Raw genomic sequence first — 27,874 nt, 5'->3', positions numbered from 1 at the left:
AAAGTTATTTCATAAAGAGTTATTTCATAAGTCAGAGGTCATCAAAGCCGGCATCTTTTTACTCTCAGGGTTTGGTAGGAGAAGAAAAATCTACATTTAGTAGCAAACCCTGGGATTCAGAATACCTATTTCTACTTCTGGGTCATCTCTTCAGATTTCAAATATAAAAAGTACCTAGGGAGAAGTGAAGGAAGGAAGACAATTTGATAGAAGCCTACATTTAAGGAAAGTGCTTATATGTGAATTTTAATGTTCACTGCTTTGCGGTAGCACATAGTAGTCTCATTCATAAATGATGATTCCTGCCTTGAGGAAGTTACAATACAAAAAAGTTTTGGGTTTAAAGGAAGTTGCTCTCTGGTAGGTTAGAAATACATACCCAGTTTCTTCCCAATATCTGGAGCATGGACTTGGACACTTAAACCTCCTCTATGTTGTAGAGATCTGATTGGGGTTTACGGATGTTGCATGTTTGAAGTTGTCCTGTCTGTTATTGCCACAATATTTTTGAGTCAAGAATATGTTTATAAACAGACTCGTGACTGAAAACTAGTCCTATGAATTTTGTAGAGTTTGTAATTTGAAACTGTTGGAAAGGTTTATATTTTCGTACAGCTTTTGCCATAAAATGTTTGCATTGATTAGCAAAGAGTTTTCCAGAGTAACAGAATGTTCTATGTGGAAATTACAGATTTTTAAGGTATCTTTTCCTTAAGGGTTGTGGTTTCCTTCAAGCCTTACTCTTGGTCAGCTAGTTAACTTTCATCCCTCAGTTCTCTGAGGAATTTCCCTTTTTAGGAAAAAAAAAAAAATAACAAACCTCAAAGTATCATGAGTTTCTAAAGAAGCTTTAGAAACTTTTTTCTTCTTGGTGGAACTGACACCACTAACGTGGCCCTGACTATTCGTCTGGAGGTTCAATCTGTTTGCTCCAGCGCTGTCCGAAGGGGCAGCTGGCGAGGTTCGCACGGCGGCAGGAGCGCGCGCGGGCGCCGGGCCCCAGCCGCAGCCCCGGGGGCTCCTGCCAGAGCTGTCGCGGGACCCGCACGGACCTTTCTTGGCTCTGCCCCGGCATTGCTTCACTTTAAATGGAAGTAAAGCGCCACTGAAGAATATTAAGGTAGAAAGAAATGCGGTATCGCAACGCTTCCAGATCGTGCGTTCACCGCAGCAGCCCCTGGCGCTGCGCCCGGTTCGAAACGGTCTTGGCGCGGGGTTGTGGCGGAGCAGCGTTTCGCGGCTGGGCAGAAAGCGAAGCTTTCACAGAAACTCGTTCTCTATCCTGTGGACTCTGCGAGTTGCCTAATAGGAACAGATACATGCTAATATGCTGGTTTTTTACATAGGCTGGTTTTGGGCCATTTAGATCTTTAAACCTGAAGACTCTATTCCTAATTTTTCTTTGCTATTAATGAAGGATCTGATACTATATCCACCTTGCTGAGGATGGAGAAGTATTGCTGGAAAGGCATCATCTGCCAGGGCTCTGGTCTGTCCTTTGAAATTGGCTACATTTGTTATTTCCCACTGTTTTCTTAGGCTCAGTTGGTTTCCCTGAAGAAAGCTAAGAATCAGCAGCAGCAGTGGAACGGTGCTGTATCATGCGTATTCAGTACAGCTTTTGATTAAAAGCTGAAAGAGTTGAAATTTTGGTTTCATCTGTAGTAACTGGAAAGGGATTAGCTGGCAGAGAATACCTGGAAGACTGTATGTGTGCACTGAACTTGTCTTTTATTAAAAAGATAAAATAGTGAAAGTAATTATTTGACTTTGCCATTTTTTTCAGAGTATGTAACAGTCCTGTTACGTCTGCGATCTTGAACGGCAGTATCTACTCATCAGAGCAATGGCCTGGACGTGCCCTACACTTCCTCACATTTCTTCAGAATATTATTGTTCGAAGGCAGAGGAATGAGATAAGGAATATACTGATAAGAGTAATTAACTGTGTCGGATAGATCTCGGATTTAGAAGCAGATCTGATGTACAGTAAGGTAATGAAACAGTAAGGTGTTTTTAGGTTATTCTCAATACCCTGAGACATTGTCATAAAATAATAAAAAGCAGTGAAACTGGACAGTAAGGAACTAAATAGGAGAAATGACAGAGCTGTGGTAGCAGGTGTTTGGGGAAACTGAAACATCAGAAATGTGAAGAAGAAACCAATACTTAAAGCTCCATCAAGGATATCACCGGCAGCTACCTAAAACGTGGCTGTAGCACAAGGTGGAGGAGAACAGAAAGTGAGAGAGCTAGTATAGAAACTGTCAGAAACTTAAAATCTCTCCCCCCCCCCCCGAACTCTTGACTATCAGGAACAGCAGGAGGTTGTCAGAATGAGTTGTGGAAGGACAAAATGAAATGTTTTAAAAAGCAGAGTCGGGCAGTACAGCTCTACTGTCATTTAACAAGTCCTCTCAGCCCAGACCGAGAGAGCTCTGGGCAGGGGGATGAGCTGCCTCCCGTGCTGGCCAGCGTCCTTTCATCCTTCCACTTCCAGACCGTTGAGAAAATAACCCGAGAGCGACCTGAGAGGGAGGCTTAGGCTGCTACCCGCGGGGCCAGATGCTGGCCACAGTCCGCCCTTAAGTCGTTTCACCTCTTCAACATTTTTCAGCATATCTGAATTTTTTGCTTCTAAGAACTGTAAACCAACGTCAAGTTTTTAAAGGCGCCGTGTGTTTAGGCTGTGCAGCGGAGCGTGGTGCCGAGAGCCGGTAACGCCCGAGCGGTCTCTGGGCGATAGTGGAGGAGCTGCACCACGGGACAAGGCGTTTTAGCTGCGGTGCAGCGTGCCGCACCGCTACTCTCCTGCCTTTGGCGGCTGAGCGACAGCTCTGCAACGCTGAAAGCTAGTGAAAGCGTGCATCGAAGTTGCCTGTGAATCTTAATTTGACTGCCATAAATATGTGCATTAATTTAGGTGGTTACAGTCTTTGCACAGAGGCCCTCTGATGTTATGAATCAAGTGTTGCAGGAGCACTAATATCATCCTTTGCGTAGGTGAGCACAAGTGCCATCACGTCAGTGCCAGGGGTTGTTAATTCCCCACACTAGCACTGCTATGGGAAAGGGAGCCTTAGGAGGCAGGCGCTGCTAAACTGGTATTCATTTGCATGATTAATGCAATGTCTGCCCTTGCTTGGGGCAAATCTCTCACATACATGTTTTTTGGGAAATGTAGCAATTCGCTGGGTTACCACCTGTAGCTGGGCAGCCCGCTGGGTTTCAGCTTGCGGATGCTGCTGCAGCCCTCGTGCACGGAGAGGGCTGCTGCCGCGCTCCTGGGTCCTCTGCCGGGCCAGCTGTGTCGAGCTGGCTCGCCCGAAACTGTTGCAAGCGACTGGTTGCTGCGGGCACCAACCGTCTGGGCAGCAGCTGCAGCAAGCCGTCCCACCACAGCCCCTTCACTTCTCTTTGCACCTCGTCTTCACGTGTTTCCTCCACGCTGCCTGGCTGGCCGACCCCGTTTTTAAGTATTGCTGGCATATCATGGCTTGGGTAGTTCTTGCTCTTCCAAACGTATCCTATCTCAACTTTTTACCTGTTTTCTTCTTGTTCTTGAAATCAGAAAGACCCTAATGAAAGAGTTTAATGCTTTCCTTTCTTGTCTTAGAAGTACTGAATAGATGACCTGACATCACAGCAAACGCGCAGGGACCAGTGAATGAAGCGCTGCGCACTTATATAAAAGCAGAACAGGGTTATGTTTTCCCCTGCTAGCACAGAGGCTGGTCTAAAGTGAGATGAATGAAATGTCTCTCCCGCAGAGAGCAGAAGTATGTGTTGATAACGCAGAGTAAATTAAATAGTGTATTTCTTTCAAAAAATGAGAGGACTCCAGTGCGGAGGGCTGGAGCAGAATGGTCTGTTTTCTGCACGGTGTGTGCTTGCACCGGGACACATGTGGAATTCAGCTAAAGTGAGCTTATAAATTAATAGTTTTCACACTTCATTGCTTGAACGAGCCAGAAGTTATTTTCTTCTGATTTTTGAGTCCCAGGTGCAGCACTTTCTGACTACCAAATGTGATTGTCTAAAAGGGAAGAAAGACCAGTGAATTGAAACTACAACAACCTGTTCTCTGTGGGCTGCACACAACCTTGTAATAGAGAAAAGCAAAGCAAATCAGCTAGCCGGGTGGAGGAAGAAGATCCTGTCCAGATATACGACGACGGTGGTGAAGAACTGGCTTGTGACTCAGGCAGCAGCTTCTATTCTCGATTCTGCTTCTGGCTTTGTGTGTAAATATATGCAGGTCATTTGAGCCTGTGTCCTAAAGAGGTGACCCCTAATTTTTTCTTTTCTTTTCAGTACCTAACCTGAGTCACCCTGGGGCTGATTTTCTGTTGATATTTAGGCTGCTCTACAGTACTAGAAATAAATATTTCTTTTTTCCACTAAAATTTAGTGAGATTAAGCTGACTGTTACAGACTTGGACTTTCCCTACAGCTGGACCAGCATATGGTTTTTCCTCAGAGGTTCATCTGCACTTACTCTTGAAGGAGGCTTAGTATATATCTAATATTATTCCGCACTAGTCTCTCATGCCAGGATCAATAAGAGCCTGTGATTTAGCTTTCTAAATGTCCCTAAAAGTGAGAATAATGCTTCCAATATTAAAGAGGAACTTATATAATTATACTGTCAAACCCACCTGGAATGGTGCTCCCGAAATGGCTGGGTAGAGCTAAGCTAACATGAAAGGAGCACGGTCAAGGTTGAGTCGGAGCCTAAAATTTCCTCATTTAGAGGTTGTCCTGAACAGCAGGAGGAGAAATGTACTCTGTGAAGGAACAGAAGCAAATCTGGAGACCTTGCTAATTTATATACTTTATATAGTTTATATTACTATTATATATACTATTATATATTATTTATACCGATGCGTGCCAGCTACCACTGCAGCTTCGTATCTTCACCTTTTTCTGTGTTTTCCTAACTGGTGCTAGGAGGATGAAATGTGCCATGGAAGATGCCCAGAGAACTTGGAACTCGTTTGTATTGAAGGCACTAACGGTACTGGGAGGAAGAACTGGGATTTCCTCCGACATCCGCAAATCCTATCAGTTCTTTGGCAAACTCCAGCTCATTCCACTTGCTATCAGTTAGATTATGTTTATTAATTTAATTGATTGAAAGTGGGATTATTTGCAGAAATAAAGGATGGGAAAAAAGACAAAATTATTTAATTTCATTAGACGTTTTGGATGTAATTTCCATTACAATGGGGAAAAAGCCAACCTTGACTTAAAATTAATACTTATTTCCTCCTTTGTATGTGGAATACTGTCTATGTCTGTAAGGCTGAGGCATTCCTTGTCACTGCAATAGTGATTATTCAGTATAATATTAGTATGTGCATAAGGAAAGCCTTTTCTTGTAGTTATATTCCATCTACACAGCTCAGAGGCAAAATATGGTCCCTGGAATGACAAAAACTAAAACATTGCTGAGGTAATTTTCACTTTAACCACTGCTTCAGTACTGCACCATACTAACGTTTGGTTTGCTTCCATATCTATTTGGAAAGTAATAATATCCCAGAAAATATTTGGATATCAGGATTCCATCAGAAAATACAAATTAGTGTATTCTCAAGTTTTGAAAAAACTGTATTGCAACTGACTGTACCTGTTTTTCAAGACTGAAGCACTATTTTATTTACAAATAGGCTTTGTAAATCTCTTGTGACTCCCAATGATTCATGTAGATAGGTACCTGTTTTCTGTCTGTCAAATGTAGTTTTTGCCTACATATTTATTTTGTTATCAAGTAAAGGCTTGTAATCATAGTCATTTCCGGTCAACTTTTAAAAATAGCTTTATACAACTGCAGTTGATGAAACTGTGTAGTAAGAAAGGCCACTGAAGGAGGCGCTTATTAATCATTGCGTTTGCTTAAAATGTTCTTCATATAAAATTTCTAAGGGATGCCACAGGAAACATGGAAGGTAAGGCTGCTGCCTAAGCGCTCAGCTCTAAGAGTTTGTCTTAACGGCGAACTGTAGCAGACGCTGAGCTGGCAGGGTGCGAATCTGTCATGGTCTAAAAGCCGTACAGGACGAGACTGAACGTGAGGCGATACGCATGGCTCCTCAGCTGCACCCGTTACTACCCGGCTGCCCCCAAGCTCCCCCAGCTCCAGTGGTGTCTGTGTTAGGGCTGGGATTTGCCCTGCCTGGAAAGCCATTTAGCTAATTCCAGCTTGCATCTCAAGGCATCACTAAGAAAGGAAACAGTTTTTCTGAAGGTTGCTTTCATGAGGTTGTAGTCACAGGAGAATGTGAAGTACAGAACTAATTTCTTCCATGTACAGTTTTCCTTCTACATTATTTTCAATATAAAAAGGAACCATAAAATACAAATTCTGTATTCATCTATGGAAAAGCATCACATGTCATTGGACTTAAATATGGAGAACAAATTTTGCCAAAATGGACTATCACAATTTTTGGGCGAATCTCAAAAAAAAAAAAAAAAAAAAAAAAAAAGTTAAACTTCTGCTGAAGAGGGTTTGGATTTAGTCTGTGCTAAGAAAAGCACCCAGTTACGGATTAACAGAACCGGAATTAACAGAAGTCTGTCTGTCTGCCTGTCTGTGTGTTCTCCTGACCAGATACTTTTCTCGACATAAACTGAGGAGCTGAGATAAGGGAGGTGCCATAACTGTGGTCCAGGTTCAAATCCATGCTGTCTTTAAGGGTGCCACGAGGCTTTTATGCCATGGTCTTACTCTCTACTTTCTTTCAGTGCTAAGTTTTGGTAAGATGCTTCTAAAATCATTTTAAAATAACAGTTTTGCCTGGCTTTGGATTCCAGATAGCATGGTGAACAGTCTGGCTGCAAGAGCAGAGGTGACCTTCCTAGAAGAGCCTGGGACAAAATGTGTGCTTAAATTGTGAGTAGGTCTTTCCTCCTCAAATAACTCATGTCGTGCAAAAATCTCAGTTGCTAGTGGCAGGGTGTGAGAGAAACTGATATAAAGAAAGTGTCTGTTGCCCCCTTTCTGCTGCAGGAGGAGTATAATTTCTCTGCTGCTTTAACAGGAGGCAAGCAGATATTGTTTTGCCAAGCAGATATTTCGTAGATCCTCCTGTGAACTGAGGAATAGCTCAAATTACTTGTAATCAGCAGGCAATGACTGTCTCTGTAAATATTTGATGCCTGAGCAGACTTTTCTCACAGATAGGGTATTTTGCCTTTTCCTGCTAAAAATGAGTAAATAATACATACGAATGTGTTTTAAAGCCAAATTCATATATATATATGAATTTTTTTATATATATATGCACATATATATATATCTATTTGGAGTGTTTATTGCGGCCAAGAAAGAGCCCTGTGGTATGTTTCTGTGACGTTAGAGTGGTTACATACTAGAAACCTCTTTAGGTCTCTAAAAGGTATCGTTTTTATTGCTTGGGAGGTTGTTGTGTTAAGAGAGTTTTTCTAAACTTGCTGCCCTGGCCTTTTTCAGGTTTCTGAATAGGTGGAGATTTCTAAAGTGGCATTTCAGCTATACCGAGAACTAAGAAAAGCAAGGAATAAAATCTGCATATTTAGGTTTATAAAACCATCTTCCTGAGTCAGCGCTGGTATTTAAAGGTAACAGGGTAATTTAAAATCCATTATGGAGTATCCCAATGAGAGGGATTGAAGACCTTTCCTGCCTGCTAAATAATGGGATAGACGTCATGTACTGCTATTGCTTTTCCAGCTTGAAGCCTTTGCTGGGGCAGAATGGCAAAGGATTTCGGTCCTGCTGCACCTCCCTGACAGAGACAGCAAAAGCTCTGGAGCAATCGTCTTGCTTGCTTGCTAAGGAACAAGACCGTGCAGAAATCTCATTGCTTTTAGTAGTACTAGTCCCTTGATGTTATACTCCTTGGTTAGAGAAAGTAGAGCACAGAAATAAAACAGAAAAGCCAGAAATTAAAATAATTCATAGTGAAACTGAAAGTGCCTTGTTGCATATCCCACACTTATTAACTAAGAGTACCTTTAATATTAAGAATGTCTATATAAACCCCTGGTTCCCAAAACAGGATGAGAAAACTCTCTACATGTGAAATTTTAATGACATTACAGTCTCTCAGCCTATTATTGTATTTCCTGACTTTTCCTTTGCTTGATTCTTCAGTTGAACTATTCCTTTAATGTTCGTGTGTTTAATTTTCTTGTCTGTTTAAATGTAACAGGTGACAACGCATCATGCTCGCAAGCACTTGGAACAACGATTCTACCTAGAAACCTGGATAAGGAGTTAGGAACAGGCGAAAGGATGTGCGTAAAGGCTGGAGCGGCCCCCGGCAGCCGCAGCAGCGGCGCCGTGGGCCGTTGCTTGGCCAGGAGTCACCACGATATTCTGCTCTCCTCCGTGCATGCATCTCCCATGTCCCTACGGCGTCAAAGCTCACGAGTGGGACCTTGGAAAGCGGCTTTAATCTATAGTGCGGTTTTACAGTTTTCTGTGTTATTTGGAAACAGGACTTCATAGCTTCTGTTGTGAACGGGGGAATACTGTTACTCCCATTCTGCAGATGGGAAAGGAAGCACGGCATGCTGCAATAATTTGCCCAAGTTCACTTGTGAAGTCTGTGGCAGAGCAAGGTGTCAACTGGACCTTCATCAGATCAATGTAGTGACTATTAGACACCTTCACTCCAAAATATTTGGGCTTAAGAATTCTCCCCTGGCCAGCTGCAAAGGTGCTAAGAGGTTTCCAGTCCTTAGCACCTGAGATATTGGCCCGGAGTAAGGGTGAATAACTTGTTTGTGGCATTTAAATGTTGCTAGCTGTAGAAATGCTGAAGAGCGAGTTTTCCAGATTAGGTTGTTTGCCTTCCTTAAGGAAGGAGTAAAAGAAAAAGGCAGATGGAGGGGGAATGATGAAAAATAAGTTAATGTATCTGTTTGTAGCTCTAGCAGTTCTGAATTATGCGAGTGCATACATTTCAAGTGGAACATCTCACCATTACGAAGATACTTTTCTGATAATGAAATGGCTCTTACAATTCAGAATTTATTCATATGTCTCAGGAAAAGCAATCTCTGTTGCTTGGAAGACAAGAATGAAAAATTTCAACCTAGATTTATTTCATTAAAAAATTACGAACAAGTGAAAAATAGATGCTAGAAAGTAATCTGGAAATCAATCTTAACTACACAACAGTTACTTGATTTATGAATAGCAATTTTTTTCCTGCATATACAATAAATTCTTGGCAGAATAAAATTGTGGTATTTTTCACAGCAGCAAAAAGTGATAGATGTTTATTTCAAGACAAGGACTTCAAATGCTGCCCACACCATAATTAAGCAAAGCTCGTAATTACAGAGTCCTGTCACTGTTCACCTATTATCTAGGATCTTCCGGAACTTCATGTTGCCATGTACAAGTGCCAGATGCAAAGTCTGACACTTCACGTCTGATCTGTGGGTGCAGATTTCCTGTTACCGTGACAGTCTGACACAGCTAGAGCAGGCTTCTGGCTTTGCACGTATGATAAAAAGAAGTGACCTGGTAGTGAAAGTTTCCTGCATTCATCTTGGAAAAGTGTCCCTAGAGCACAGAGGCCAAGAGCAAAATTTATTTCCAGTTTGGTTTGGGATGCATTTCTCATTGTATTAGATATAAAGAAGGCCTTTTAATTTCACGGTCCCTGGGAAAGGGAAACTCGAGTAAGCTGAAAATATTGTGAAATAATTTCTGCATAAACATCTGATACTAAAGTCTTGAACTACTGATGCTGACGAGATTGAGCTGTAATTATATTTCTTTCTCAGGATGTGCTTCCAAATCCTGAGTGTATATCATTTGATTATAGTTTATGTGTCAGGTTTGTTGCATAGCGTTATAAATTCCAGTCTTATTTGCACGGTGTAGTAAAGTGTTAAGTAAAGATACTGAGAGAGCATGTGTGGAAAGCACCTAAGTTCCAGTATTTGAAATACCTGTGGTATGAGGCTGACTTTGATATCTGCTCCCTCTTAAAGAGTGCTCCTGAATTTCATGTATTGTTCTAGATATTTTTCTTCCTGGAAAAAATGTCAACACTGAGTAAATCGGCCCATGGCTAATTTAAGTGAGATGTTTGAGACTTCTCCAGTGGGAAATACTTGGGAAGGTCTGTTGTGCTGCAGTTCTTGTTCAGTGTTCGGGGGGTTTTGGATGACCCCAGGCTGTTAGGGGAAGAGTGTTTCAACCCAGTCTGATGTGCAGAGCGAAAAATAGAAAAGTGCCTCTGCAGGCACCTAGGAAGGACTTCTAAGCAAAACTCAAGATTTCAGCATGGGGTCAGGGCTACTGGAAACTTAGGAGAGAGTGAGAGCAGTTTGTTGCATGATTCTGGCAGACAGAGGATGAATTTTGAGGTTTGCCCCTCAGGACGCTGCTCTCTCTTGTTCGACAGCAGCGCTTGTTCTCTTCTAGTGTTATTTTGGAAAGTGTGGAGGGAAGTCTTTTGTTATTGCATCTCGCTGGAAGGCCACGAGAAAGAGGTTGGTCACTGGTCATTTCACTACTGTATTGGCTAGCTGCTCGAAGCAGTCCGGATAGCGCTGTGGCTTTAGGTGTAGATGAGAAGTTGTTTATTTTCGGCTGTCATTAGACTGTCAAAGCCAGTGCTAATTGAATTAAAGAATATAATAAACTTTTCTTAAAAAGTCTAGCGTGAAAAAAAGATTATTTCAGACTATTTCAGAATTACTGCAAGAAACGCTTCCCAGGGAAAACATTTTTCCTTTTTTTTTGCTTCTGTTAGCCTGTGCCACTAGGGAGTCAGTTCGGTACGGAGCCAGAAGGAAAAGTGCCTTCCGCGGGGTGTTTGGGCATATTTAGTGCAGGAGTCAGGGAGGTACACCCATACCTGGCTGCAGCTTGCTCCTGGCACATCTGTGGGATCTTCTAGCAGAAGGTAGAATAACTGCCTGTTTTAGTTCACAAAGTATTTACAGCCTTCCACACTCAAAATCCTTCTAGCGGATAAGTAACGTAGCGTTTCACTGCTGAGAACCAGACTGGGAAAGGCAAAGAGCTTTTGAGGGAGGTGCTTCAGGGTAACCAGCTCCCATCTAAGGAGATGCCCAAAGAAACGTTTGCAACAGGCAGGGGACCTTGCACCTTTCCTGGAGCACTGGCCACTGCCAGGAGACAGTGTCCGAAGAGGCAGTTGCTCTCACCTTTTCTGGCAATTGCCATGTTCCTGTTTATTTATCCTTCATGCTTTGATCCAGTGTGGACTACTGGCTGTATATACGTGCCTATACCTAGGCCTGTTCATCAGGCCTAGGTGGATTAATGTAAGCCTTCTCCAGTTAAACCACGCAAACCGAGTGCTAGACACCTGGGCATTTTTTCCAACAGCAAGTAGTAAGATGCAATAGAAACAGCCCTTAGAGTGGCGCAGTAGGTGCTGGGGACCTGATGTCCCCAATATGCATTTTAGGAATTTATTGCTGCGGACTGGCTCTAGTCTGGCTTTTTGTTTTCTGCTCGACAACAGAATTCCTCTTACAGAATTACAGAATTCCTATTACAGAATTACAGAATTCTTATTAGAAAACATCTTTTGCTCTTCCAATTTACCATGTGAGAATTCAAGGACTAAATGATCACATGAGCAGAAGCCCAACACTTGGTCTCAGAGCAGTAGACTTCTGTTGGCCCTAATTGTGTACTAGGTCAGATTCATATATATGACAGAAACAGAAGTCACATCCCTGCTTAACTTCATATTCATGCTCTCTACATTTCCTGTCAAAATGATGTCCCATTAGACTTAATTACTTTGCAAGAAAGTCCTTTGGCATTTGACTTATTCATCTAGTTAATGACTAAAACGAACCCAGGATAATATTAACTTACACTCTGATCACATTCTTATCAATAGGAATATAATTTTGATGTGTAAAATGGCCCTCAAGTTCCTCCAGCTTCTTATGAATAGAGTGGGATTTGTGAAAAAAAAAAATCTGTTGTGGTAAATAGATTTCAAGTATTCCCTGCTAGGAAAAACAATCTTACATGGAATAATAAAAGCTGCTAGGTGAAGCAGAGCAACTCACTCCATACTAAACTGAATTCTTCCTGATTTTATTGTCTCACAGAGAAAATTCCTTGGTATTATTTTCTGTGAATACAAGCAGAATAATACACCTGAACATTAAGGCTATCTTTTACATGAACTTGAATGCCACGAAATGTATGAATACATTTCCTGTTATACCTGAAGTTGCTTATTCAGTTCTATTTAACTGAGAATGGGATGCATTTCTAATGCTATTTGCCTATAAATACAGTAGCAATTGGAATACATCACTCACATACATACAGACCCTTCACTCAGTTCACATCAGGGATCAGTAGCAATAGCTTTTGGTCATCAGCATCTGCCTTTGGGATGACCTAGACTTTTTAAACCTTATTACTGAAATTTTGAGCCAGCTAGTATTAGAGAAGGTATTTTGAATTGTCAGCAGAGACCTCAGTGGTTTGGGGTTAGACTCTGATCTTTTTTAACTGCATGGGGTCGGAAGGGTTCTGGGTAAGCAGTTCGAGTTTTAGCTCTGCTCTGTAATATGGGATGATCTGCAACGCCCTTTCTGCGATATTTCACTGGGCTGATTTTTACCTCTCAAAAGCCCCGACATCCAGTGTTTTCACAATAACATTTACGTCCAGATATTCAACATAGCACTTTGATAATCTGATCACTTAAATTGGACCCTAAGCAGCAGCTGAACCAATTCTGAATGTTTGGCCCCCAACATGGTTCAGCAGAAGAGCTTTTACGTTCCAGAAAAAATCTGAGCTTGTGCTTTTCCTGACTGCGCTGGGGCTGGGACAGAAGAGACTTTCTTGTCTCCTGACCTCAACCACGGTTCTTGAAAAGCTGCCAGGGTCTCTGTCCTGAGAAAGTCCCACCCCAGCCAGTCAACGTCCTTAGCACAACAGGTTACAAATCCCTTCCGTGCTTAGTTATTAACAGAGAAACTGGCAGCGTACAACAGAGCATGAGTCATTTTGTGGGGATGCAGAAAAGAATGAGAAACTTACGGCTGATGCATTATTTTGAATCGGTTCAGCTCGTACTCTGATATATTCTGGAAAGAGAGAAAACAGGTTTTGTTATTTTAAATTAAGAGCAATTAAATTGAGATGAATGCATTAAGTGAAGTACATGACAGTTTTAATAGTGAACTAAGCAAAGACCTACAACCAGTTTTTATTTTATAGTCTCATCTTGGTTAGTGTTTAACTTATTACTGGCATTTTGTAACATTTCTGGAAGGCAGGGAGCACATGCTGCGTTGTTGAACTGGAATTTAACCTGGCATGTGACATATTAAATTATGCTGGTTAATGAATCATTCAAAAAGTGATAAGCAAGCCACTTCATATGGACTCTTTCCAGCTCACAACAGAATTTCTTTGGGGGTTTTTACTAAAATCAGTGGAAGATCAGTGTAACAGTGGTTAAATGGAAGATTAGTTTAACAGCGGTTAGGGACACTATTAATATTAAGTCACAGTTTGGTCTGTTACTGTGCTAGGCTTTTGCAAACCCATGAAAGACTGGGGATGAGGAAAGAAGATACAGAATTTTTAGTGTATTGTCTTGGCACATATGATAACGTAGAGACACATCTTTGTGCCAAGCAAGCTAATTCTGGTACTGGGAACAGTTTAGCCAAATCATCTAAAAAATCCTAGTAGCTCAATATACCTTTCATCTTTGCACGCCTAATTAGTCCGTGGATTGCACTAAAGCAGGAGAAATAATACTTCTGTGTTCAAACTAGTGCTGTACCTTGCAGCCAAACTGCTTGAGTCAGTCTTGTAAGCTAGTCTAAATTAAAATTGTATTTGCTGTTGATTGCCAAGGAATTTTCTTTCAGTGCAGAATTTCCAGTAAAATCTCTGCAGGTCGTACGCAGACCAAGGTGTATCTATATAGGTAATTGCCTGGCTTTAGTCCAGAAACCCAAATGCCCTCTTTGTCCCCACGGATCGCGACAGGGACGGGCCAAGTAGCAGACTGAACTCTCTTTCTAGCTTTGTGTCAGGAGGAAAAAAATAGTCCTCTTGTTTCCTGAGACTTCCTAGGCACAGCTATAGTGGATGTGAACTCTCTGAAACTGGTATTTTTCCGTGATTTGAGCCATGCTGAGCTAATTGCAATGTGGCCGCTTTAGTCCGGCTCTGTCTGTTTTTCTGAATAACACCCCACGCACCAGTCCCCTTCCAAACTGTTTCGCCTTTTCTCTCACCCTCCCATCAACGTGATAGGTGAGTTTGTCGCAGGCATGCAAAACGAGACACTGACAACGCGGCTATGAGAGGGGCAGACCAAGTGGGGAACATGTAAGATCTCAAAGAAAACATTTGCTCAGCCTATATTTAAATTCAAGTGAATCTTTGCATTTATTTAAGTTCTTCTATATTTTTGTTGTGAAAATATGTGATTTCAGACACCAGAGATCCCCCTCTACGTAATACTTAGCTTGTCCTACTGCAACAAAAAGCAGCTGTATATCTATATGTAGTGTGAATGATAATTAGCAGCTCATCTGGCAGATCTAAAAATCACCAAATTCCTGAGAAAATTTAAAAACTCTATTGAGCTTTATGAGTATTATATGGCCTTTCTGGGCTCGTTCAGGCTTCATCACCAAAATGCTACTGCAGTCAATATCAGGATGACCTCTGTTAGTTGTCTACTAAATAAGAAGAGGAAGTTTTGCCTTTTATTGTAAGGACTTGATTCTTGTTCACTCCCTTTTCTTTGCGAAATAGGATCTGTAAACATTTACTTGTTTATATTAAGATTGCAAAGGCATATTTGCTCAGTGATCGCAATAAAATAACTTATGTAATTCTTGCTCTGTTCCACACTGGTAGTCCCTGGCATGCATTTCCTGAGCAGTGTCCTTCTGTAGGTATCCCTTTGGCATAGGCATGTACTACGCACACAGCCAGATCAGATATTTTATTGTTTTTTTCTGCTGGCAGTTCGTTTAGCAGAGGAGGAAACTATGGACTCAAACTTTCCCTGGACTGGTGAATATTTTAGATACAGAGTTTTATCTTGCTTCCTTTTTTAGAGAGTATTTAATACTAGAATTAAATTGTGAGTTTTCCTAAGTTTGAGGAGATTATGGGTCCAGTATTTCTTATTTAGTATTTTCATTTTTGCAGAGAATTGTACCATTGATTTTAACTAGGAGCTGCTGCTGCTTTTTAGCAACAAAATTCTGGTCTTAGGAAAGAGTAAAATTTTATCATGCAAACTCAACATTTATGAAATTACATAGTAGTTTCTGGGGGAAGACGAGTAATTCTCCAAGTTTTCATTATCCCCTGTTCCTGTTGTTGCTTATGACATACACTGCTGGTGATTCATATTGGCAAGAGTGGGATGTATTGCAAATGAACATGTATGATAAAGAAGAAGTTAAAACAGTTTCTTTCCTTGAGGGATCAGAACTGCAGAACATAAAAAGAGGAACCAAAGGGACAGATTTGAGATGTTTTTTGTATTTATGGTTTCATGTTAGAGTGCATTTCAGTAAGTATATAAAAAATTATGTTCTCTTCAAACCAGCTGCTTATTTCCTATCCCTTACTGGCCGCTTCACCCTCCTGACATCAGCTTTCTTAGCAGCTCACGTAGCTGCAGCAACCAAACCCCGTAGCTGGCGGATGGAGGCAGCCGGCTGCGTTCGGCAGGTCGAGTCGCGGCCGGGGGGCAGCGCTGCGGGGGTCTGAGCGCGTCGCACTCCCGCCCTTGCGCGGGCACGTCCTGGAGCTGAGCCTGTCCCGCTTGTCAGCGCGGGTGCCGAGCAGTGGGAAGCTTCACACCAAGGGCAAAGAGCAGCAGCAGGTCTGGCCAGCCTGGAGCTGCGGAGCCGGGAGCCGTAAGCAGGGCTGATGCGTGGTCGTCAGGAAAGGCCGGGACACACTCCTGCCGGGTGCACGTGCGGTGGGTGCACAGCGAAGCGAGGTGCCGAGGTGCTTCCGAAACGGCCAGCACACGTGCGCGCGGCTACGGGCCTTGCAGCGGGGGGACCTGCTGCCTCTAGGGCCCGGGGTCGTGCCGACAGCGACTGGGGAGTGGGGAACAGTCGGCATGGGAATAGTCAGCGGCGTCCTGGTTTGAAGAAATGGGAGTTGTGGTAGGAAGGTGAGGGCAATGCAGTTCTTAAACGTGATAAAATGTTGTAACACCGTGTATAGCGTAGGGGAGTTTTCCCCTCCCCAGGCTTGACACATGCTCCCTCTAGTTGTTGGAAATAGGAATACATTTCATTAAGGAAGGCTTCCAAGTGGTAAAGCTAGTCAGAAGTCATGTTTTGGCCTCCACATTCGTTCCAGAGCTTTTGCCACGGTTTCACACTTCCTAGCTGAGACCATGCTAAGGGATATTTTTAATACAGCCATTGCCTCAAAAAAGTTATCAGATGTCTTTGAAGAAGGGTTTTGGTATCGATGGTTGTATGACTTCCTTTGATTTTGTATGACACGACTATATTTCGAAGTACATACAGGCTCTTCTCTTTCCCTTTCCTAACTTTTCAACCCGTCCTTGTAGGAAAGCACCTGCGTAACGCGGTCATGACTGCAGCCGCACAAAACACTCTGGACGACGCGGGAGGGCCCTGAAGGATCGCTGGGTCACAGCAGATGTTGATGTGGATGAGGCTGGAGGGGTTCAGCTGCCTTTCTGGTAAACAAACGTGCCGTGTCGCTAGGTGAGCTGTCAACGTCTGGGCACTAACGCTCCACGGACGCTGGCGGTGAGACAACAACGTGAGATGTAATGTAATAACGGCCAATACTGAGTCACATTCTGCAGCAATGCTAGTCCTGCGTGTGAATTAGTTTGGAGAGGTTTGCTGAGAAATAAGCTTGCAGTTTTCTTCTATATATAACTATTCATGTATGTGAATATGCTATAGTATGTAGAATTTCCTTCCTCCTTATTTTCTTCTTCTAGGGAGGTAAAGCCCCAGACTGGTTTGATGTAAAGCAATTGGATGTTGTTTTGGCAAAGTAAATACAAAATATATTATAAAGGCTCTGTATTCAGTATGATGAACTTGGTTATGTTAAGACCATGATGGAATCCAATTGATAGTGACAAAAAGACCTGCAAGTGTCCAGAACCAGGAGGAATGTATTTGTTGAACACTTATATTTTTCTTTTCTGAGAGGTAGAAACTTAGAGTGTAAATAGAACTGAGCTATATTCAGGGAGTCAGTGCAAGTAAAAATCTGCAAATCATAGAATTATAATAAGTCATGTTCATTATATCCCCTATTACTGGCAGTGTGGATTGTCCATAATTGGTCAGAGGAGATTTTACAATTTTTAGTAAAACTGTCCTTATATAGAAATACCTTTAAGGAATATGAATATATATCAGTGCTGTTCTCTAGGAATACCATCTGAACTATAAAGCTTTGCCAGTGATATCTGGCAAAAACTGTCAGGGTATCTTAGACTGACTAAATCATGAAATAAAATGTACAGTGGAAATTCTTTAGGACTTTTCTTAGCTAAAGGAAAACTTAGCACAACACAGGCAAAATGGCAAGAGAGAAGAATGAAAAAAACCATGTCGTCCTTAAAAATAAAACTTAGTCCAACAAGCATGACATAGTTCATATTGTGAATACGGTAGAATTACTGGTTTTGGAGTATTTATCCATTTTAAAGTGTATAAAACTGACATCTAGTGGTAGCAAGAGCACTTTGTGTGTGACATAGCTTAATAGCAATACAAGTTTACATAACAGATTAACCGGCTGTAATGCTGTCACGGGAAATTGCAGTCTCAATTAGCCTAATTCAAATGGTGTTTCTTTCTGTTACAGAGCCTTTTGAAGTAAATCTGCCTCCTTTAGTAATATATTACTTATGCGAAGCAAGTTGGTGGTGTCTGTTCATCTTGAGGTATGCAGAGAGTCCTATCACGTAAGTTTTGTCATACCAATGACAATTTTATTAGACAGGAAAAGGTTGGAAGAGATGTCAGGACTGAAATATTCCCATCCAAAAAAGTGAGATAAGGGTTGAAGAGTATCAGCAGGGAAGCTAGAGGAGCTTGTTCTGCAGCTATCAATTTTAGACCTGCTATGAATAACCTGGAAAACTGAGGCTTCAAAGCTGTGATGCATTTCTCAAGTGTGACATTACAATAAGGCTTTAAATTTAGCTCTGCCTCCAGTGCTATTGTATACATAATGGATAAATGGCTAATAATCAAAAAAAAAAAAAAAAAAAAAAAAAAAAAAAGAACAGAATGATGTAAGAATGAATTATTTAAAATATTAACTATTTCAAAATTGCCCTTATGAGTGCAATATCTATAGTCAAAGGATGCAATTTGAACGGAACGTAGAAGAATTTATAAGCATCAATCAAATCTGTTGAATCTGTCTTCCAGATAATAAAATGAAAGTGATCATCAGCAGAAGACTGGGACAAATTTGAAGGAAGAATGAAAGGAAACTTTCTGCCATGGAAATGTAATTAGGAGTGGGCAAAATAAAAAATCATAGTTTTTTTTTTTTTTTTCTCCAGAATTGGAAGTTTGTGGCAATAATTGTCAAAATATAGTGGTGAAAATTTGTCAATATAAATCTTTATTTTAAACTCTTCTCAGTTCACAATGCTAGCTTTTGCAAGTATTTCAGAAGTAAAAAATGCTGGTAGCATAACTCTAGCGAAACATGGTTTTGCTCGGTTTCAAGGCTGAGGTGAATCATGTTATGCTGCTGCTGCACTTTATCTCTGTGGTACTTTCAAAACACGGCAAATCAGATTTGTTGAACACTAATGTTGATATTCTGCAATACAAAGGCACATTGCTGGCTCATGATTAACTTGTCCACTGGGACTCCCAGGTCCTTCTCTGCAGAGCTGCTTTCCAGCAGGTCAGCCCCCAGCCTGTACTGGGGCATGGGGTTATAGCTCCCGAGGTGCAGGACCCTGAACTTGCTCGTTGAACCTCATGAGGTTCCTCTCTGCCCAACTCTCCAGCCTGTCAGGTCTCTCTGAATGGCAGTACTGTACTCTGTATTCACCTCTGGAGGACACCACTAGCTGCAAGCCTCCAGCTAGACTCTGCGCCACTGAGCACAGCTCTCTGAGCTCCGCCTTTCAGCCAGTTCTCAATCCACCTCACCATCTCGTGCTTCCTGGGCTTGCCTACGAGGATGTTGTGGGAGACAGTGTCAAAAGCCTTCTTGGAGTCAAGGCAGACAAGATCCACCGCTCTCCCCTCATCTACCCACCTAGCCATCCCATCACAGAAGGCATCAAGTTGGTTAAGCATGATTTCCCCTTGGTGAATCCATGCTGGAAAGTTCATGCTGTTTTTCCAGAGCACGGGTGCCCTCGTTAGCCTTAGGCTGACCAGTCAGATAGATGGGAGAGATAGTCCAAATTTTTTTCAAAATTTTACCCTCCCTGATAGCATGATATTCTGTAGGCTGAGCTCTATATTTGCATGTCCTTATTTAAAGGGTGCTTACTGGAACACAGAAAATAAAACCACTTCCCATGTCTTTATAATAACACACCGCTATATGCTTAGGCAAATTGAAATGGGTTTTGGTGTTGAAAAAGGAAACAAGTTGCCACATACAGAAATAGCAACTATGACCGATGGGAGTGCAGCCTCAGGGGAAAGAAAAAAAAAAAAAAAAGCAGTGTGTGCTGCTGATGTGGACTGCAAGATTAGGGAGTCCTAATTTTTAAGAAAGAGACTTGAGAAAGTCAGCTGAAAGTCTTCTAGCAAAGCCATTTATCTCTAAAAATGTATCAATTAAAACAAGTTGTTTTGCAGGACTGCCCATTTCATCAAAGATTAAGAATATAGAAAAGCTTTTTGGCAAAGTCAAACCACTTTGTTTTAATCCTTTTAATATAAAAGGCCAAAATTAAGCATTTCAATGCTACTGCTTTAGTGGTTCCGAACCATTTTTACTTCTATGGGAAATCTGCAGCTATGCGTTCTGATTCAGAACAAAGGAAAATATTGAAATGTCAGGATTTTCCAAAGAACAGAGGTTCCCTTTTGGGCCAGCTCTGAGAGTTAAAGGCTTGGAAAAATATCTCCAATCAGTAGTCTAAAGGCCAGCAACTCGAGATCCCCGTGAAGCAGGACACACTGCAGCAACATCCTAAGCATGGGACTCTGCTGGGAGCAGCACTAGCATCTCAGGAAGCGACCATTCCCGTATCGAACCGGGACACCAGCTAGTGTGGCGAGGTGCTATTCTGCTGACAAGTTTGGGACCCAGTTTAATAGTGGCATCTCACAAGATTTCCACTGTTAGCTTCTTTTTCTGATCTTACCCTTCAGCAGGGCCGGATCTGAGGCCAGTTGCAGCCTCCTGCTACCAAAGTCTCTTTCCAGTAACCTCAGCCAGATTATCTGAGCCAAGCAGTGCCCTCTTCTTTGGGTCTAGCTTATTAAAACAGTACAATGATGTAGTTGTCAAAGCAAGGCTTTGCCTGTGTACGGGCAGCTCCTTTCTACCTCATCTTTTCTTAATTAAACAATCTAGTTTTGCTACTTGGTATTTCCTTAAATTAGACCTCTTCACTGTGGCTAGGTCTACCTCATTCCTTCTCAGGCAGTACAGAGACTCATCCAGGAACCACCCCACCTCTGAGAAAGTCCTGCCCATAGATAACCTGAACTAGCTTACTTTTAATTACCTCAACTCCATACTTGGGCAGGTGCTTGACAAAACACAGCTAGTACTGAGCTCATCTGTTGCTTATTCCCTGATTCCAGCTGGATTCATGGAGGGAAGCTTAAGGGAAAGCCTTACAAGGCAGCTGGACTAATAGTAGCAGTAGTAGCAGCAGCAGCAGCCGCCGCCGCCGCCGCCGCCGCCGCCGCCGCCGCCGCCGCCGCCGCCGCCGCCGCCGCCCCTCTCCCCTTCACCTCTTTCCCCCCCCGGGCTGAAGTTATATTTCCCATCCTTACACCAACTTCAGGGCTCCCCTGACCTGTTTGTGAGCTGAACCAGCTGCAAGTTATTAGGGCTTTTGATGAACTGTTTTTCTGATGGCTAAATGAGTTGAAGCTGCTTGCCAATAGTTCAGGTGGGCAAGAGAAGCCTCTGGCTATAAAAAGAGTGGGGGAAACAGGAAGATCTGAGTTGGTTGTGGGATTAGTATTGCTGCTGGTGGCTGTGGTTGCTTATGATGTGCTGTCTTCTATGGACTCTCACTCTGTGACTGTGTTTCCACTGTTGTTTCAAACCTCTCAAAAAGGTATGTTCTCTCCTGCCTCCTCTATGCTGCTGCTAGTAATTATGTGGCAAATTGGATTAGGGAAGTTGAGAAATAACCCTATAAAGGAAGAGAAGTTTCCCTCTGGATGAATGCAGCTCCTTTATGGTCAGGTGAGGGGGAGCATTGGCCTACTAAGCAGCTATGCAAGTGCCCTTCAGATAATCTTATTTTTCTATTGAGGAAGACAAGACTAAGCTGGTAGTGGTGTTGGTATTTAAGTATTTGAATATTGACTTAGTTGGAAGAGCACTGTCTGGGAGAACATCAGCAGAGGCATGTTGTGGTGGAAGATGCTGTGTGCACTGTGTTTAAAAAAAGTTCTCTCTATTTTTCTGAGTATTAATACTTTCCATCATGCTCTCATGAGGGAGGCTGAAAATGCTAACAGGAAATAGCATGGCAGGAATGAACTCTCAGGTCACTGATAGGTGGGGCTGGTGAGGACCTCTGTAACTTGGGGAAAGCTAAACTAATCCTACCAAAATGTTGCTATGTAGGACAAATAACTGACTAGAGGGCTGCCATAGGTGCCTGAGACTGTTTGGGTCAATCTTGGAGGACTGCAGAAAGCAGGGGACCTCTGGCTCCTCCCTCATGTGGCCAGCCTCTGCTGGTCAAGGGCCTGGGAACTGTGCAGAAATGCTCCCTGCTGACACTGCCGGCAAAGCAGCTGCCTTCCCCCTTCCTGTGTCTGGGTGAGAATAACTATAACAAGAAATGCTGGGAAATAGTTTAGCTTGAAAAAAAAAAAGCTGCACTGAAAGCATGAGAATTGTCTCACCTCTTAAAGGAAACAATGGCAGAAGTGGTCAGTGATCTTAAAACTGCAGCAGCAGTATGAAAACTGAAACTTATATCCATGCGAGCTGCCTTGAAAGATTAAGAAAGACCAGATGCATTGCTGCAAGTACATCAAAATTCACTGAGGGGAACTAGAAGCAGCTAAACGTATTTGGAATAAATGCCCTTGCAGAACTGAACTGAGTGGTGACTCTGCTCCTGTTTGGCAGCTCCAAACACTCCAATAGCTGTCCGCCTTTGGTTTGGAAATAAACTATGTTATAAGCTCCTTACAGGATTATATTAAACTAAACTTTTTATGCCCAGGCCCAAATCTAGAATGCTTTAATTTTTAAAGCACTCTTCTGGATAGTGGGATAGATTTGCCACATCTTCCATGTCATCTTCCATGCAGTCTTATACTCCTGATGTGATTTAGTTCCACGGTTTGGCTTGATTTTTAAACCTCTCTTTGCCCCAATTTGGAAACTGGAAAGAGCCTGTAAACTTAACACCTGCCCTGCCCAGGGCTGCTGTTAGATTTGTTAGTATACTTAAATGCTTTAATTAAAATCTCTTCTGGTTTAATGTAATAAACCATGTCTCTTATCAATGCAATGTGCCTGATGCTGCTGCCGGCTGCTAGGTTGTTATGGGGGTAGCTGCAAAGAAGAGTGACTGAGGAGAGGTGTAGTTCCCTTGTGCTTTAGGTACTGGTATGCTAGGAAGATAATGGCAGAAGCAAAAAGCTGCTCTGAGAATTTCTAATCTTATCCGATGTGGAAACTTAACGGTACGATGACCTGTTTGTCACTGTCAATTTAGCATGTGTTAAGCTATTGGTTGCACTTCAGTAGCAAAAGAGGTCAAGTTTTGGCAAAGGGACTCAAATTAGGCTAAACAAAGTTCCTGTGTTCATGGGCATATTTTGTTTCTGTAAAATACTATTGCAAAACTATATTATATCTGTCCTTCTATATTGTTACTTGATCTTTAAACTTGTATGTTTATTCATTTGAAATTTATGCTGAATCTGAGTACTTATTCAAAGTCTTGGGGCACCCCAATGTATTTCTCATTCCCCTCTCTCTCAATATTATGAACCTTAAAATGTAAATATTGGTCTTTCTCTTCAACCCTTCATGTCAGTCTGTATAAACTTCTGAATTTCTCAAAGCACTCAAATATTCAGGCTATACAAGCCCAATTCTCATGTGCTCTGAGACGATCTTGGTGTTAGATACTGTTTGGGAGGGGACATCAAGCAGATGTTTTCTACTGTTTTTGAAATGACCTGTTATCTGTGAACAGGGCAAAAAAGTAATTTTTTTGGGGGGGAAGTTGTTCTAGTATGTAGTGGTATATATAAACCTATATAAGTTTCATATATGAAACATACAGATCTCCTAGAAAAACTATTTCTAGTAATTTGCCTAGCTGACCAAATTACAGTAGTTAGCAAGTATGCTTCTTGCCATGAAGAAAATAGTGTGTGTATACAAAACATCTAAAACTATGTGCATTTCAAGGTTTTACAAGTAGATGGTCCAACAAGCTGCTGACAACTACGATTAAATCCAAAATTTCCAGTGATGTACAGAAATTGTTTTGTGTCCTGGCAGATTGTGAACATTAAGGTTTAAATTTCAATTGGGCATCATTTGACCACTTAGGAATAGTGTATCTTTAAATCTGTTGTCCAGTTTGCGCTGAGCTTGGGAGTTTGGCGTGGGAGGGGAAGGAATGGAGATGTGCATGTTTAAGTTGAGTTTTGAAAGCTATTGAAATTCTGGAATGCTGGAAGACAAATCACCGAGACTCATGGGGGAAGAGCCAGAGGAGAGGTCAAAACTGTACATACAAATGTTCTTTCATGTGCTAGCAGCTTTTAGATTTACATGGCAAAAAAGCTCATTTCAAGAATACAATGTGCATACTTGAGATCAGTTCAAATATGTTCTGTTATGATGGTATCTGAAAGCCAGTGATGAGACTTATGCTAGCACAAAAGAGACTATTTGCATGTCCATGTTAAAGTAGGCTCCAGCCTCAGCTGTCCTGTGGGAGTGATCCCTTTGCGGAGGGGAAAGTGATTGCTTGTTGACATTTCTCTGCCTTTCTCACCCACCAACTCCTGACTAATATTGAGATTTACAGTAAGTATCTTTGGTTTTGCTTGTGTTACATCATAAATCCTTTAATCAAGGGTTTAAAGCAACTTAAAGTGCAAATTGACTGTCATGTTCTATTATCTACATGCAGAAGCAAACTAAGAATTGAATGAAAACTGAGCGCTATGATAAAAATCATATGCTGTATTCTCAATGATGTATAGATCTCAAATCAAGAGGCAGTAACAGGCAATGTATGATCATATGTATTAGCTGCCCTTATGACCAGGTACACACTTCTAAAGTAGAGGAAAAAGAACAGAAAAAGAGGAAAAACATTTTAACTCTTGATTTAAGTGAGCATCTATATTAAAGTTAATCTACCACTGAGTTAAAAGTGCTGCTAATGGCTCTCATATCAAATCAAGCTGTGTCTCTTCAGGTGACCACGAGCAAGATAAAATCTCCTTGGTGGATAAGCCAGTCAATCTTAATTGCATCAGCTACCTTGTATTCTGACAAAAGTGGCAAGTACTATTTGCCATAAGCTTTCTCACATTAATTCCAGCAGCTAAAGATACCAGCAGTGGTTGTATCACTTCAGTTACAGACTCCAGCTACTTGGAGCTGTTCCTGGTGCAACTGATATAAAAATCTAAACAAAGAACATCATCTACTGGCCCAACTTCTTAAATCAGTAAATAGGCCCATCTCACTGATAAATTAAGATGGCTGTAGAATGGGACTTAAATTTTGTTTTATGTTCACTTATTTTTCTCAGTACTTAGGGGGAGAGGGGAATGCAAGTTTTATTTTCATATGCACAGACTTAGGTAAATCTATTTCCAATTTTCTCATTAAATCATGAAATAAAACCCATAATAATGAGCACCTTCTGTATAAAGCTGGACAAAACTACTATATTTCTATAGCAAAAAAATAAAATTTTAAATACTCAGAATTAAAATTTCCTGTAGTACACTAACTCTGCTTTCAATGTGTGACTCTTAATTCCCTAACTGTGAAGATACCTGTATATTAAGGTGAGATGCCTCCTAAAGTAATTAAGTATGTAACTTTATTTTTTTCTATCTGCCAGATAAAAGATCATGGTGTTTTCCTTATGTTTGTAAAATGAGCACTGCTTCCCCCTGCTACATAGGAGGGAGAGTTGAAATGCTGCATGCTCATATGTGAGCATGTGCAGATGTGTTGTGTTGACTGTCTCCCTGGTCATGGTTATGGGGGAGCAATCCAGATCTGTGGACTTGGATTCAATTCAGTGTGACAAAAGTGGCTCTATTTGGCTCTTACCAACAATTTTCATTTTTCATGGATATGGCTGGCTTCAAACTGAAACTCAAAGGTGAAAATGTTCAAGAAACTCTTGGCTTCTGAGCCATATTTCACACTTCTGTTATGAAAAATACAGCTATTGTCTGTAAATGTCTGATTTCTACTTGTTTTATCTGTGCTGCCCAAATGGCTATTTCTCCTATTTGGAATCAAATAGTGTTTTGGATTATGGTGAAGAATACAGGAAAACTCTAAAAAACCTCCAATGACCTAATTGCTGAGTTTCTCAGTTTCTCATCGCTCCTGAATTTATTCATGAGCATAGTTGCACAAATCCTTCAAGACCCAACAGAAAATGTAGCACTACACTGTAAAATTCAAGAATACTTAATTGGACAGGGAAAAGGAAGAAATGAGAACACCATAAATAATGCATGGCAAATGTGCAGAAAAGACACAAAGTTTGTTGGTAGAGGACTTTCTGGTTGGGATGTGCCTGTGTCAAGAATGAGCACAGCCTGAAGCTTTGGGTACCATACCCTCATGCTTGCAGACTCTGTGTAATGTCTTTCCTCTTATTGCCTCTTTAAAATTCAGTGCCCTGCTTGCACAGATGCACTGCAGGTGCTCTGTGTACCAGCTGCATGGAAAACATTGCAGTGAGTAAGAGACTGAGGGGTTTTTGGTTTGCTTTTGGAAGAACACTCAAGAGTCTTCCTTGCTCAGTGTGGTGCTGGCATGTGCAGACCCTTCTCTGATCTGCTGCTTATATACTGCAGGGGCTGAGCAACCTACTGTGCAAATGAACTGTGGCAATATATACTTCCTTCTTTACAGGGAACTGGAGATTCAGGGCAAGCCACTGAAAATGGTGACAATGTCAACATCTTTCATGGATATGAGTAAAGTAAGCTGTCAGCTGTAAATATCGAATGTACATTTGTAATCTGTTATCTGTACCATCTATTCTTACATTTTCATATATTCAGGTGGTTAAGCACACTGGGTACTTATGCTGATCAAATCTTGTCTTAGTATACAGAGATTAAATGGAAAATTGAGTTTTTAATCTATGATCAGGGCCATACCATGGCCTTGTAGCTGCCCTGAAATTTTTAATAGCCATCAATCTTACCCTTTTCATCCTTGTCATGCTTATATTGCAATGGGTACAGAAAATGATATTTTTTAAAAAATGTAGATTTCCTTCAAGTATTAAGAGAAAAAGCAGTCAAACTGTTAAGCCAAAAAACTCAACTGCATAGGAACTGTGCTGGAAATGAGGAGAAAAGCACAGCAGCTAAATAAAAATATTCTGCAGCTGGTCTCATGGATATTAACTAATAATTTTAAATACCTGCAGTGGGATTTCTGAAGTTTCTTCTCAAGCCAAACACAAACACTCTAGGTGGTATTACCTAGAGGAAACCAAGGTACCAACCATCATACTCCATGATGTATGAGATGTTTTCACATTTGTTGCAATGGGGAATTTGTGTAGATTTTTATTCTTTGGTATTCCAGGGGCCTAAAAATGTATGAAATGATTCAAATCCTTTTTCTTCTAAGGGCTGGTTTTATTGGTACTCTGGGAATTATAATTTCCAGCGTGCCTCTCCGAGCCTGTGTATGATGTGGTTTTTTAGCAATGCAATCAATGTCAAGCCAGATTCTCCAATACTGAAGTCTATGCTTATGCGCAGGAATTGGCACTGGGAACACTCGCTAATGAAAGATCTCTCCAATTGTTTTCATATACTTTTTTTTAATGTGGGCAAATTCCATGGGTTTTTAGATATGGATAGATAAATACTTTATTAAACTGCTGAGCCATTCTAGGAATGGCTGCAGGCTTGTGTTGCAGTGTGTTGATAACTGACAGGCTGTGCAAGCCATCTCCTGCTGATTTCCTTTAAATTAAAGGAAAAACTATGTTGAAACTAAGCAGCCACTAAACTTGTAGCAATCTCAAAAGTTCCTGTTTTCTCTGCATCTTTTGGGCTATATGCTTATTCAGAGCAGCTGATGCAATGTTGAGGGAGGAACCCAGGATGGCTCCCTTTTACTAAGGGGAAAACCCCTGACACTTGGTAATCTGGTTTTGATCTGCCTTTGAGGATTTTTTTTTCTTTTCTTTTTTTTTTTTTTTTGTAATTCTGCACTGCCAAGTTCATAGATTTTTCACTTTAGCTATGTTAAACACTTTAATGCAGCCATAAAAGCTCAGTCAGCATTAGTGAAATGTGCTCAGGTTACTGTGGCTACATCCAGCTCTTAGGCTACAAGCATGTCTATAAGAAACCTATCAGCAGACCTGTACTGGCATAATCATCCTCATGTAACTACCCATGTGGGTGTTGTCTTGGG

At 41.4% G+C, this 27,874-nt stretch overlaps 1 protein-coding gene and 1 long non-coding RNA gene across 3 annotated transcripts in view; one reads left to right on the top strand and one right to left on the bottom strand.

Moving 5' to 3' along the window:
* The window catches only part of BLNK (B cell linker), a 98,528-nt gene that overhangs the window by 53,164 nt on the left and 17,490 nt on the right, over nt 1-27,874 (bottom strand). For both annotated transcript variants that reach the window (XM_062579647.1, XM_062579648.1), the window contains exon 3: nt 13,061-13,107. In XM_062579647.1, the coding sequence (XP_062435631.1) occupies nt 13,061-13,107 (47 nt within the window). The remainder of the gene's footprint in view (nt 1-13,060; nt 13,108-27,874) is intronic.
* Nucleotides 1,831-10,587, top strand: LOC134142517 (uncharacterized). Its single transcript, XR_009958898.1, has 4 exons — nt 1,831-1,994; nt 6,823-6,901; nt 7,481-7,608; nt 8,202-10,587. It is a non-coding gene; the product is annotated as an uncharacterized LOC134142517 (long non-coding RNA).

Source organism: Rhea pennata, chromosome 7 (genome assembly GCF_028389875.1).
Source record: "Rhea pennata isolate bPtePen1 chromosome 7, bPtePen1.pri, whole genome shotgun sequence".
In the NCBI taxonomy this organism is placed as follows: Eukaryota; Metazoa; Chordata; class Aves; order Rheiformes; family Rheidae; genus Rhea; species Rhea pennata.
This window is presented reverse-complemented; position numbering and strand designations above follow the sequence as displayed.